This window comes from Ochotona curzoniae, unplaced genomic scaffold, assembly GCF_017591425.1.
Source record: "Ochotona curzoniae isolate NIBS_2020 unplaced genomic scaffold, NIBS_Ocur_1.0 contig_4148, whole genome shotgun sequence".
NCBI classification, from domain to species: domain Eukaryota; kingdom Metazoa; phylum Chordata; class Mammalia; order Lagomorpha; family Ochotonidae; genus Ochotona; species Ochotona curzoniae.
In genome coordinates, this window is record NW_024466146.1 from 7,202,730 (window position 1) to 7,216,792 (window position 14,063).

The window sequence follows — 14,063 nt, forward strand, 5'->3', positions numbered from 1 at the left end:
TGAAGAATATGGAGCCAAGTGCTTCTAGAGGAAAGCAGTGTGTACAGATGATTAAGCTGCTTTCATACGTGTGCCGGGAAGAAAGTTAACTACATCTGTAAGTGCTACTAAAAGTTTTGCTTCTGGATTTGGGTAACAGTAGAGCTTTTCTGAGTCCTCTGCTGACTGACCTTTGGAACCGAGTTTATTTAGTCTACTTGTTATATATGTTTCCTCCCGACTTGAAACAACGGAGTTCTAAGTGCCCATGCACACAAAACCTCAGAAACAGTTTGTGCTAGCTGCACTGCGGCCCTCGCAAGGTCACCTGCTGGATGGAACCCTGAGTGGACCACAGGCTCCTACTTTGCTCTTGTTAAGCTCAAAAAAGCCAAAACAGCCACCCTAAGCAGAGAGAGAGACTAAGATGGCCCAGGTCTAGACTAACCACATCCACAGCCCCTTGCTAGGAGATGCACCTTAAAGAAATTGGGAGCATTTTTATTGTACCACAACCATGCCTATTATTTTTGTTTCCTCTGTTCATACCCTGGTTGCTTCCCAAGGCTATCACTAATCAAACTCTTCCTTAGCCAATATACCACTACCCACTAGGCATTAGGATTTCACCCTAATCCCCTGAGACACCCTCCCCCTTCAGTTCCAGTACCATGCAGCAAAAGGCAGGAATGTTAGGTTGAGCAGAGCAAAAGTGACTCCACCACCTACAGAGCCAAGCTGACACATCCATCCAGGAATGTTTGCAATGCTGAATCACTCTGACCTTGTCTCTGTGCAAAAGGTTTGATGAAAGCCTGTGCTCCAGGTCACTCCTCCCATACAAAAAACAAGGAGCTGCTGCCTTCTCCCCTTCCCGAATGCCTAAGATGTATAAAACCAAGTGTTGTATACCCTGAGTAGCTGTTTCCCTCACTCCATTATGTGAAAGTGGTTCTGGGCTATATCCTGCCAAACAGCAGTAGAAAATGCATTTCCACTCCTACCCATGGAAGAGTACAATAGCCAGCACATGACTTAATTACTAACAGCAGAAAAACCGATGTGGTGATCCTATAAATCTACCAACTTGTTGACTAGAGATACACTCCCAGACTTTTGTACAAGGAAGTTATTCCAAATAGAGAAGCAATTGCTAGCTGGCTTGAACAGATATTGAGAGTTTTGGGAGAACAAGGTAGTTACAGTTGACCAGAGTGCCATAAAAACAGTTACACAGAGAAAGAGCTGCAGAAATCTACAAAGTGTATCTTCCAATTTTTTGCTAAAATAAAAAGCTATACTTGCATAGCGTGAAACAATAGCAACATGATTTAAGAACAATTAATTTAGAATGGGTTTTTAGCCCAACAGTTAAGATACCTACTTTTTGCATCAGAATGCTTGGATTTAATTTCTAACTCCCAATTCCAGGCTCCAGCCCCTTGCAGACAAAGTTGATTGCTCAAGTAACTGGGCTTCCGACACCCACATAAGGAGCCTCGAGAGACGTCAGTTCTTGGTTCTGTCCTCAGCATCTCTCAATTACTGCAAGCAGTATAGGAATGAACCATCCAATCAGAGATGTCTATTTAACTGCATGGCATTGTTAAATTTTTTTTTTCTTCCTGTTGCTGATTTTGTTTTGTGACTTTTCATTTAAGGGGATATATAGTAACTGCATAATGAAGACTATCCTGTCCAGATGTGAGGATACAATGCAGTTTGCATCTCTACTTCCAGATCAAAGACGGATTCCCAATGAAACTGTTTACTATATCTTCACAATAGGATGCTGGACTTTGTGCCATTGTCCATGCCCACAATGATGGACATATGACTGTTTATGAAGAATGATACTATTGTAATAATATAGGGGAACTCAGTGGGAGAGAAGGGAACAGGGAAAGGGGCAAGGGAAATCCCAGGACTTATGGAACTGTATCATGAAATGATAGTAATAATAATAATAATAATAATAATAATAATAATAATATAAAATTAGTGGAACAAAAAAGAAGAAAAATCCAAAACAAAATGATTTCCAAATGAAAGCAAGGAAAAAAAGAACAAACACCGGATAGCATAAATAAAATATAGTAATAAGATGGTAGATTTAAACCTAACCCTTTCATAATTATACCAAGTCTACTTGAACTAAACACTCTGATAAAAAGGCAGACACAGATTGTGTAAAAAGGCAACACTGCAATACATACTTTTCCTAAGAAATATAAAACCACAGCTTTATATTTAAACTAGATAGGTTAAAAGAAGTACGGAAGCAATGTATAACCCAAGCACAAATCACTAAGTGACTGAAGAGGTTTATTAATATCAGTGAAACATTTCAGTGGTGAGGACAATCATAGCAATAAAAGGACAAAATCATAAGTGCATAGGAAGAAAAACTAGACCATTGGGCAGGTACTAACACATGAAGCAAGAACTGAAAAAAACCAGAAATATACACACTCAGTTACAGTTGGAAGAGCTGAACATAAGTAGAAAGTCAAGAAACTCTTAACCAGTGTCATCAACTAAACCCGACAGGCATTTATGGAAAATTCCAGTTTTTTCAGGTGTTTGTGAAACATTCACCTAGACTTGTAGTCTAAGCCATAAAATAAATCTCAACAAATTTAAAAAAGGACTGAAATCACACAGGATGTTTTTCTTTAATCACAAGAGAATTTGATTAGAAACCAATAACGGATGTTTGGGAAATCCCCCCAATATTTGCAAACTAAATAAACTTCACAATAATACTCAGTCAAAAATGAGTAATTTAAAAATATTTTGAATTAAAAACATAATACATCAAAGTTTATGAACTGCTAAAGCATACTTCAAAAGAAATTTTAGATTTGTACTTATACTAGAAAAGAAAAAGACTGAAAATCAACTTTCAAAGTTATCACCTTAAATTGCAAAAAGGAAGGAAATTAATCTCAAAGTAGGTACCATTCCCGTTGGCTGCCACTACACACCAAGAATGGCTGGAATTAAAATCACTGACAATGATGTACATAATGCAAGGACAGGGAACAATTTGAACTCTCATTTATTGCTAGTGCTGTAAAATGATATAATCTCAAAACAATGATATAAAAAATTGAAAAAAAAAAGTGCTTCTAAGTTGCTTTTTTATAATAGTCCCAAACTAACAACAACCTATATTTTAACAATAATAGATGGATTGATAAAGAAATTGTGTTAAGGTCACAAATACAACACTATTTAGTTTCATGTTTTCTCATTATTGAACACGTTATAATTTTTGAGTCTAATAAATGGCATTGGAGATCTCATTTGGGTCTATGCTTGAGTTAGTTTTCACATATGAAGTACTCTAAGTCAGTATCTGGTAGTCTTTTCGCTTATTCACGCCTCCTGCCTTTCTTTATCCAAGGCATACTTAACTACTGATGGATCATTGTTTGTCAATGCAAATTTTAAGACAAGTTTAAAAAGCTGTGTAAAAGTTGGACTGAAATTACCTTTTAACTCAGGACATTGAAATGTCTTCCACAAATTTATTAAGATATAGCAGTCATATGTACACTTTGTTAATTATTAGAAAATTAATCAGTTTGGATTACTATCTTGCTTTTAATTAAATTTTAAATTAGCTGTTACTAACATAGAGAAATTGCATTAGTTTATTAATTTTATGAAATTATTTTATTTATAAAACTGATAAATTCAATAATATACAAATAAAAAGTGCATTCATGAAAAAAATGACAAAAGAAAAATAAGAAACCATAACACAAAAGTGTAAAAATATATGATAAGAACATGCACAAATCTGTTTAAAACAAAAAGGCAACAAATAATCCCAGAAAGATAGGTAAACGATATAAACAGCCAATTCACAGAAAGAAAAGTAAACGTGCTAATAGCAAGCCTTATACACCGTGGGTTAATTCACCATTTGAGATGCCTGCTTCTCGTATCATAGTGTCTATTCAATTCCCAGCTGCTTTACCCATGCTCCAGCAGCAAGTGATGGATTCCTGGCTCCAGGCTCCAGCATGGGTCAGCCCCAGCTTCTTTACTGTCAGTGATGACATGTCAACATTATGCTGCAGCTCTAGCCGTAGTAATTAGTTAATAAAAATACATGCATTTTAATTTTATAAAGAATGTATTTATTTATTAATAAATAATTTATTTATTTTTAAGGAAAAATAAATAAAAGAACCTACAAAGAGCTACTACTGCTATTAGATTAATTCCAAAAAAATTTTTTTTATATAATCAACAAGCAAAACCCAATTTTGCTTCTATACATCACCAGCAAATAATTCCAGAAAGAAATTAAGAAGTCCATCTACAGAATATCCTAATGAATAAAACACCTAGGAATAAATTTAACATAGTGGGTGAAAGATCGATACACTGAATTCTTACCACATTGCTAAAAGAAATTACAGTAAGTATAAATAAATAAAAAGATATGCCATGCACATAATTGGAAACTTATTATCAACATGTCAGTAATACCCAAAATGATATAGATTCAGCATAATCCCTATAAAAATTTCAATGGCCTTTGCGGCAGAAATGGAAAAGCTAATCCTCAAATTCATATGGGATTGCAAGGAAGCCTCAATAGCCAAAACAATGCTGAAAGAATAGCAAAATTGAAAGACTCACCATTCCTGATTTCAAATATTAAACACTGGAGTACTGGCATATGGACAGTCACACAAATGACTGGAATAGATTTGAGGACTTAGAAATAAATCCATATATCTAAGGTCAACTGGTTTTTCACAGAAATGTTTCATCAACAAATGGTACCAAGACAACTTGACATCCACAATGAGAAAACAAAAAAAATGAAGCTCATTGATACCTAAGTCATCAATGACCTAGATAAAAGAACTAAAATCATTTTTTTAAAAAGTGTAAAAGTAAACACAGAAGTCAGTTTTCTCTACCTTTTGGCTGGGCTAGGCGGAAATACCTGCCGAGAGCTAAGACTGCGGTGGGCTATGCCAGGCTGGATCGAAACACCCACCTGCACGTGCCAAGAGCAGGGTTGTAGGGGAACTCTGGGTGATACCTTGCTGGGCTGCAGCTCCCTCTGGGGAGTGTGAGAGTTGGGGTCATTAGTGGGCTAGGCTGGGCCATGCTGCAGCACCCAGCGACATGCTGGAGGGTAGGCCAGTTTGAAGAAATTTGTAATAAAATGTATTGAACAGGTTATGATTTAATGCAAAAAGCTTGAATAAAATAATTCTCTCACCAGTTTACTTAGTTAAAAAATGTTTTAGCTAAGAAAGAACTTAAAAATATTTTCATGTTGATGGATTCTCCTAGTAGTATCTGAACTGCTGAATAGTAATGCTTTATAATAAAAATTATTTTTCAGAATCCATAATGCTATGTCTTATTGGATAGTGATAAAAACAGTACCTAATGGGTGCTCCATTTCTTATCCAGCTCCCTGCTTGTGGCCTGGGAAAGCAGTTGAGGACAACCCAAAGACTTGGGCCCTCCTGCACCCATGTGGGAGACCAGGAGGAGGCTCCTGGCTCCTGGCTTTGTATCAGCTCAGCTCGGGCCCTGGTGGCCATCTGGGGAGTGAATCAGCAGATGGAAGATCTTTCTGTCTTGCCTTCTCTCTGTCAATCTGACTTTGCAATAAAAATAAGTAAATTATTAAAAGAAAAGAAATAGAGTGCTCCCTAACATTAACAAATGCCAAACCTAAAATGTATATGAAACCATTTTTTCCAAAATAACAAATGGATGTACAAATACTTTCTTGAGCAATATTTGGGTGACAAATATACATACATTTCTATTTTTGACATTATCCTTATCATTGAAAATATCATTTAATTTTCTTTTAAAATAGTGTAAGCACAACAGTACACTGAAGAAAACAATAAGTGGGGGATATGTGATATTTGAGGGTTCAAATCTTAGGACTAAATAATCAATAAATCCCATTGTAGTCTGTTGGTATCTATATCGTTTATTTTAAGCTTTTCCCTCCTAATTGTCCTAAACAGCCATACAATTCACTTTCTCTTGCACATGAAATATACTGAGGGTAAAAATCTTTGTTCATGTTTTCTCAAGGATGACCTTACCTGTGGAGTCCAGGAAGAAGCAGGGCTCATTCTGTAGAGTTTCCGCTTGGGGAAACTTTGAAGTGGCCTCGTTCGCGCTGCTGTATTCATGACAGTCAAAGACGGAGATTTCAATCTCGTCCTGTCCTTTCTCCTTTTCTTACTGTGCCTCCGGTTAAGTAACCAGCTACTGGAAGCAGACAGCTCATTTAAGTTCTCTGAAGCACTAAAATGTAATGAAATAATTATTAGGGCTTGGGGAGGGAAACAAAAACAAAACAAAGAAAAAGACAAAGAAAACTCAGTATAAATTGTCTTAGTTTATTATGATAGAAGAGCATTAATTTTAGTCAATTTTGCGATAATAATTGGTGAAAGAATTGCTTATTAGTGAGAAATCACTTTAAATTGAGGAAAATTTGTACTTCTAGTTTCTCCAGTAAATCAAATATCTCTTTAGAAAATACCCACAATTCCTTAGTACAATGTCAATGTTAATTATAAATTTTAAAATCACATACACAATACAGTGTTTTCGTTTTTAAAATACTGTTATATAGGATTTTGGGCCCAGCAGTGTGGCCTAGTGGCTAAAGTCCTCGCCTTGAACGCTCCAGGATCCCATATGGGCGCCAGTTCTAATCCCGGCAGCTCCACTTCCCATCCAGCTCCCTGCTTGTGGCCTGGGAAAGCAGTAGAAGACAGCCCCAAGACTTTGGGATCCTGCACCCATGTGGGAGACCTGGAGGAAGCTCCTGGCTTTGGATCAGCGCAGCTCTGGCAGTTGTGGCCACTTAGGGAGTGAGTCAGCAGATGGAAGATCTTTCTGTCTCTCTGCCTCTGTATATCTGACTTTCTAATAAAAATAAAAATAAATCTTTAAATATAGTATGTCAGAAAATTATGTCTCCAGAGACCATTAGTAAAAATGCTTTAGATCTCATTTAATAGGTTCTATTGATATTCGATCACACACTAGACCAAGAAAGGCAGGTATAATGCTACTCTCAAACTAACTGGTCTACTCCCACAACCTGATGATATAGTATATATATAATATGTATTGTTTGTAGGAAACTTTTAAAAAATATTTATGTATGTGTGTATTTATTTATTTGAAAAGTAGAGTTCCAGGTAGAGGGAGAGGGAAAGAGAGAGAATCTTCCATGCACTGGTTCACCTCCCAAATGGTTGCAAGGGCTGGAGTGTGCCAGGGTGACACCAGGAGCTTCTTTCAGGTCTCCTTAGTGAGAGCAGGGGCCCAAGGACTTGAGCCACCTTGGCTGCTTTTCCCAGACCATTAACTAGAAGCAGGATCAAAATGGAGTAGCCAGAAGAACTGGTGCCTGTGTGGGATGCAGGCACTGCAGCAGAAAACTTAACCCATTTAGCCACAGTACTGGTACCTGTATGAACGTTTTATGTCTATCAGTAGTAAGTCATTTTTCTCTCAGGAAACCAACCCTGGAACGGGGCTGTCTCATCCAAGAGTCACAAGTTAAGCAGATTATACACAGGCTAGTGAATATGAAGGTAAGCACTGCGCATAGAAATGAGTCAAGATCAGGAAGAAGGCAGGTTTCATGAGGTAACTAGTATTACAGGTGATCAGGTGGGGAAAGCTGGGATCCAGGAAGGCAGTAATAGATCTGGTAAAAAAAAAAAAAAGAGTTTCTTCCACCAGGAAGTCAGAAACACTCAAAGGCAGAAGCTTAACCTGACTGTGTTTAAAGGAAACCAAAAGCCTTTATTACAGAAGCCTGAGATACAGTTAATGAGCTCTTCCATCTATTACAACTTCCCCAAGTTCCATTCCAAATCTCTGACTCTCCAACAGGAAAGTTATTTCTTTTCAGTGGTATATGATTATGTAGGACCTGGGCATGAATTTATAAAAACAGCAATCAAGTGAGAATTAAGAAGTTTTATTTGCAAAGGAGCAAACACACACACAAATCACATCACATCATTTCTTTAAAAAAAAAAAAAAAACAAAATGACTAAGAGCAAATAAAAGTCATGCATTATAGTCCTAGAAATCTTAGTGGTCTTTCGTGGATGATAAGAGGTTATCAAGTTGCTTTTACACAATCTGAATGAAAAAGTGACATGGCTTTTTTAATCAACTGAGTCAATCTTTTAACTGACATTTTATTACAGGTTTGTTCTACAGACACTAGATACTTTTAATTGATGAATAAGACAATTTAAGAATATTGGTTTATGGGGACATATAATAGCTAACTTCTTACTGATGCTGGTTAAAGGTGAATGAAATGGAGAAACTGTTTTAGTTAATTAAAAAAATAAGGCTAATGAAAAGTAGTCTAAAAATTTTCATGGGATATTTTAAGTATTTAATAAATTTTTGCCTTAACCAAGTTGTGTTGTAGGAAAGAAAGAAAAATAAACTTTATAATGCTCTGCTTAAATACTTCAAGTAAATAAAAACCTTTTGGGTCTGGTTATAAATTTAGGATGCTAAGAGCATAAAAACATAGAAAAGACTTTATATGATTACTTTCATCACACAGTCTAAAGCAACAGACAATTCATGTATTTTTTCATAGTATTTTACATTCTCATAAGTTCCTCCTGCACATGTTATGTATTTACTAACTTAAGACCTGACAAGTGGTGCAGGCATTTGGTGCAGTGGTTAAGCCAACACTGGGCATGACTACGTTTCATACTGGAGTGTCTGGTTCAAGACCCAGATTCTCTGCTTCTGCTGCAGCTTCATGGTAACGCACAGCCTGGGAGGCAACAGACCACAGCTGAAGGAGTTGGCTGTCTGTTGGCCATGTGGGAAACCATGTTGAGTTTCTGACTCTCGGTTTTAGCCTGACTCAACCCTGGCTGTGGCGAGCATTTGGGCAGTAAATCAGCAAACAGAAGAAAAATCCCTTTTCCATTGGTCTTCCTGTGTCTCTCCCTCTCAGCCTTGCAGGTCAAATGAAAATGATGTAACCGAAAAGAAAAATCTGTCCACATTTTGCATAAAGCTTCAACACAAGTTCTTACACTGATGGCTGCTAAAAAGAAAAAGGAAGCCATTTCAGATGAACATATGAGATCTGCTGGTACATATCTGCTAGGCATTCTTCTTTTCTTAGCTAAAATACATTCCAAGAGAAGAAATCTCAGAAATCTCAGGAGAAGGCAGGTCCACTAATAGGTTATTTGTATCTACTAGTATAAATGGCCAGAGTAAAAAACAAAACAAAACAAAAACAACAACTATTTTTGAGAATGACAGGTCCATGTTTCTTTTCCATTGCTTTACTGTAATACTGACTGCCTAAGAATCTATTTCTGATATAACCAGAAATGCTGCAAATGTTGCAACTGCTTCATAAAAGTGAATAAAAACTGCTGTTGCAATTTAGAGACTAAGGTAGGTATTAAACTACATTCAGTGCTTACTGTACTTCAGCTTCTTAGTGAGAGACCCATAGTCTTAAAATACCCTCTAACTCCAAAAATTACTAAAGAAGGTCTTAATTGATCATCTTGTACATTGGAACAATGATTAATTGAACAGTGATGCAATATGGAAAGATAGGCCAATATCATCAGATGTCACATGGAACAAGTCTTGGACCCTTCTTATCAGATTGCCCACAATGGCACATGTGCTTTGCTCTTTGCCTTAAAATGCATATGCAGCCAGATGCACTAAGATCAATTCCTCATAGTCACACTACTCTCGTATTAAACATACTTCGGGAAAGTTAGAAATAAACACTGCAGACTGGAAGTAGAAAATATATTTTCAGAGATTATATTAGCCTCCCAGTTCCTAAAACACATACAAAGGCTCATATTATACCAGGTTGAATAGGGTTATCTCTGCGTTCATATATAGTCCAAGTCTAAAAATGCAGTATATTTTGGAAATATAATCTTCGTAGATAGAAACTGAGATGAGAACATACTGGATGAGAGAAGGGCCAAAACTCAGTCTGATTAATTTCAAATGGGTCTTAGGAAACAAAGGCAACAAAACTGGAAGCTGATACAGTAACTGATTTCCTGCCTACACACTGGGAAATGAAGTTCGGAAAATACTTTTGCCTGCTGGGACATTCCCAGAAAAATTGCTATTTTTTCACTTTAAAGGAATATTAAAAATTGAAAAACAATCAGGATAAAAGTCTTTTCAAAATATCATCTTCTGGGCAAGGCAGCGTGGCCTAGCGGCTAAAGTCCTCGCCTTGAATGCCCGGGATCCCATATGGACGCCGGTTCTAATCCCGGCAGCTCCACTTCCCATCCAGCTCCCTGCTTGTGACCTGGGAAAGCAGTCAAGGACAGCCCAAAGCCTTGGGACCCTGCACCCGTGTGAGAGACCAAGAAGTTCCTGGGTCCTGGCTTCAGTTCCGCATAGCATCGGCCGTATATCTGTGTACCTCCTGTATATCTCCTCCTCTCTGCATATCTGACTTTCCAATAAATAATAAATCTTTTAAAAGAAATCATTTTCTGAACATAAACACCACTTGCATTCATACTTTGATTTGTGGGTTAGCATGATGATGAGTGGGTAATATCATCCTCTGCGACATCCTGTATGGCCACTGGTTCATGTCCTCACTGCTTCCCTTCTAGTTTCGCTCGCTGCTGATTGCTTAGGACAAGCAGCAAAAGATAGCCCAATGTCGGGGCCCGAGCCACCCGCTTGGGAGACCAGGATAAAGTTTCCGGTTGCTGCTTTCCACTTGGCTCAGCCCTGGCCGTTGCTGCCATTTTGGGAATCAATTGATGCGTGGAAGATCTCTTTCTTTCTCTCTCTCCTTCTCCATAACTCTGTAATTCTTTTAAATACGTAAACAAATCTTGCAAAAAAATATATAAAATTTTGATTTGTATCCTTGGAACACTTTTTCAATGAAATAATACTTTCTACTGTAGTTTTGCTATTCTGAGCTTTCCATTTAACATTCCTAAATAAGTTCTCATATCATGAATATTTTGTATACATAACATTTTTAAATAGTTACATGGTGTTACATCCAGTAGCTGTACCACAATTTGCTAAAACCTTCCCCTATATAAAAAATTATATTTACTATGTATGTTATTAGAGGTAAAAGGGGAAAGTAAACTCTAAACACTAGCTAATACAAAAATGAACATTAGGGCAACATGCCATACTGGCATGCCAGTTCGATTTGTAGCTGCTCTGTGTTCCCACAGAGCTCCATGGCAATGAGCACTAGGAGACAGCTCACGTATTTAGGTTCCTCCCAGTCATGGTAGAAAAAACACAGTGCCCCTCGCTCCTGATCTTGGTCTCAACCAGATATAATGGTCACTTGAAAAAGGAACCAGCTGATGAAAAATATCTCTGGTCACTTATATTTTCCTTTTCCTTCAGTCTGCCTTTCCAATAAGAAAGATACATTTTTTGGAAAAAAAAAAAAGTATTCATAGGAATCCAAAGTTATATTAAAAGCATCAACCAGGAATGTATTGCTAACAAGCAACATTTTCTTGTAATTAGATGTGACTGTTGAAAACATCAGAAGGTGAAAAAATTACCTTATATGTGATTATTTTGGCAGTTTAATTATAGTCTTTCAATTATGATACCTAATTAAAAGGAATGTGTGCAATCCTTACGAGATAATTATCAGTAAGTAGAAACAAACAACATGACAATGATTCATTGAGATCTTCAATCCCATTCTGGGACTGAAAGCAAAAACAAACAACAAAAGCCTAGACTTTATTTCAACGTTATATGGCAAGTCAAGATCTGTAAGCACTTCAATCTTTACGTCAAAGGATGAACACCAAAAGCTATTAATAACATGTAATACTTCACTTGTTTGAAGACTAAATCTTCCTGCTTTGCCCCTGGTGATTAATTTAAGATCTTGCCGCCAAAATTAATAAAACAGAACAAAACAAAAATCAAACTCTGCTTTTCATGCATATATTCCCAGTATGTAAGAGATGAAGGTTAGGATACCAGTGAATGAGAAATGTGAAAACAAGTCAACAGGTAAATAACTAACGGCATTTTTAAATGAGATTATTAGGATGTTCTAAAAATGACCTTAAATACTCGAAGTACATCAAACAAACTTCTTTATGGGCAAAAGGAGTAGAAACATTCAGAGACAGGGCCTTGTGAGAGGTGAGCATGCCAGTTGGATGGCTTCCCTCCAAAGGAATTAATGCACTTTTTTTTTGTGGGATCCTGAATAGTTATCATTATAAAGTTGTAATAAAAGGGCAAAACAGGATTGTCCCTGCCCTCTCTGGTTTCCTGTCTTGCCACATCATCTATTTTTCATGTACATGCATTTGTACTTCCCAAACTGTAACAATTATGAACTAAATAAACCTCCTATCTTTATAAATATCTGTGATCAGAGATTTCATTATACTAACAGAAAAGACTAATACCATTGAATTTTAACAGTTTGAAATATATTTTATAAAAATTATGACATAATGTGATATGAATTTAGAACAGGCATGTTTTATTAGAAAAACTATAATATCTCCATTATGAAGTTACTGTTATGTAGTTAGCTGTTTCAACTACACAGAATATACCTGAAATAGAAAAAGATCTTTAAATAAGAGATCTCAATTAGATCATGCCAGAAAGCTCACTGATTACTGCTAAGAAGTGCTTTTTTCTCACACTATAAAATGTCTCTTACTATAATGTAGCAGTGTCCACCACTTTGGTTGCTGAATTTTCTAGTCCAAAGACAAATTAGTTGAGGGGAAAGATCAGGTGTCAGACATAGAGCAATAAATAAAGTGTTAATCTAACTATACAAGGAAGAAACAAATTAGGACAAGATTTTTTAAGCTGCTATCTGCAAGAATTTTAAAAGTGAGATTTCATTCACCTAACAAATATTTATTCGGGTGCATGATGTGACTCTTACTGATTCAAATGCTTAAAAAATCGGTAGCAGTTCATCAGGATAGCCACAAGAAGCACGACCTTCATGAAAGTCACCTTTGAACCCAGAAGACAAATAAATAAGTAAAAATAATAAATAAAATAGCTTGTATTCGTTATATGACTTGAATAGGAAGCAGCCTGTACTACTATAATTCAATTCAGTGTCAACTGTACAAAATCACGGTGCTACCAATCGGTCATGTTGGGATTCATCTAAGGCATAATTTCAAAGAGCTATTCTTGACAACAAAATTCTTCATAGCCCTCAATCAGTTATATACATATATCTATAGCAGTTGTGTGACTGTTTAAGTGTGATTAATTTTCCAAAACTGGGTTCTATAACACAAGCCCAGATAGCATTTGTTTTTGTGTAACACTACAGTCTGGTACCTGGCACCATGAAGTCACTCCGTAAGCATTTTTTAAATTAAGTAAATTATAAGAAAAACTGAGTTCAGTATCATCCAAGAAAGATACTGAATAATAAATTTTATCTGAAGGTTTCCTCCCAAATGGTTTAACCAAAAGTTTTTGGCACTTTTTTTGTTTGTAAGTTCTTGGCACTTAAGTGGAACTTGCATTCCTCTTACTTTTGTAAGGAATCTTATTCTTTCCATTCTGACTTCGAAGGTATGCTTTGAAGTTACTTAGACAAACTGAACAAAGCTCACTTCACTCTATTCATTAATCCTTTTGTTGAAAGCTATTACATAGCAATATTTTTGTATCCAAAAATATTACAATGGCAATGCTATAAAAAATATATATATATACACATATACATATAGTATTGGAACTTTTATAATTTTTTGTTGCAATTTAAATGAAAGATTAAGATTCCTCAGAAAAGTAACATTTCATAAAGGAATATTAGTTCCAGAATCTATATCAATCTACTAAAGTTAAAGAACTGAGGTATAAAGAGATTATTTGACCTGGCCAAGGTCATAAAATGCCTAAATCAAATGAAAAACTAAAAAATTGCATATTTCATAAGTACACTACCACAAAAGAATTATGATATAAAAAGCCATAATTAATTAAGAATAAATCACTTAAAA

The 14,063-nt window shown here is 36.1% G+C and overlaps 1 protein-coding gene across 1 annotated transcript in view; it reads right to left on the reverse strand.

Annotated features, from left to right (window-relative positions):
• The window catches only part of KANSL1L (KAT8 regulatory NSL complex subunit 1 like), a 105,202-nt gene that overhangs the window by 20,840 nt on the left and 70,299 nt on the right, over window positions 1–14,063 (reverse strand). The window contains exon 6 of the mRNA XM_040984618.1: window positions 6,087–6,291. Within this exon, the coding sequence (XP_040840552.1) occupies window positions 6,087–6,291 (205 nt within the window). The remainder of the gene's footprint in view (window positions 1–6,086; window positions 6,292–14,063) is intronic.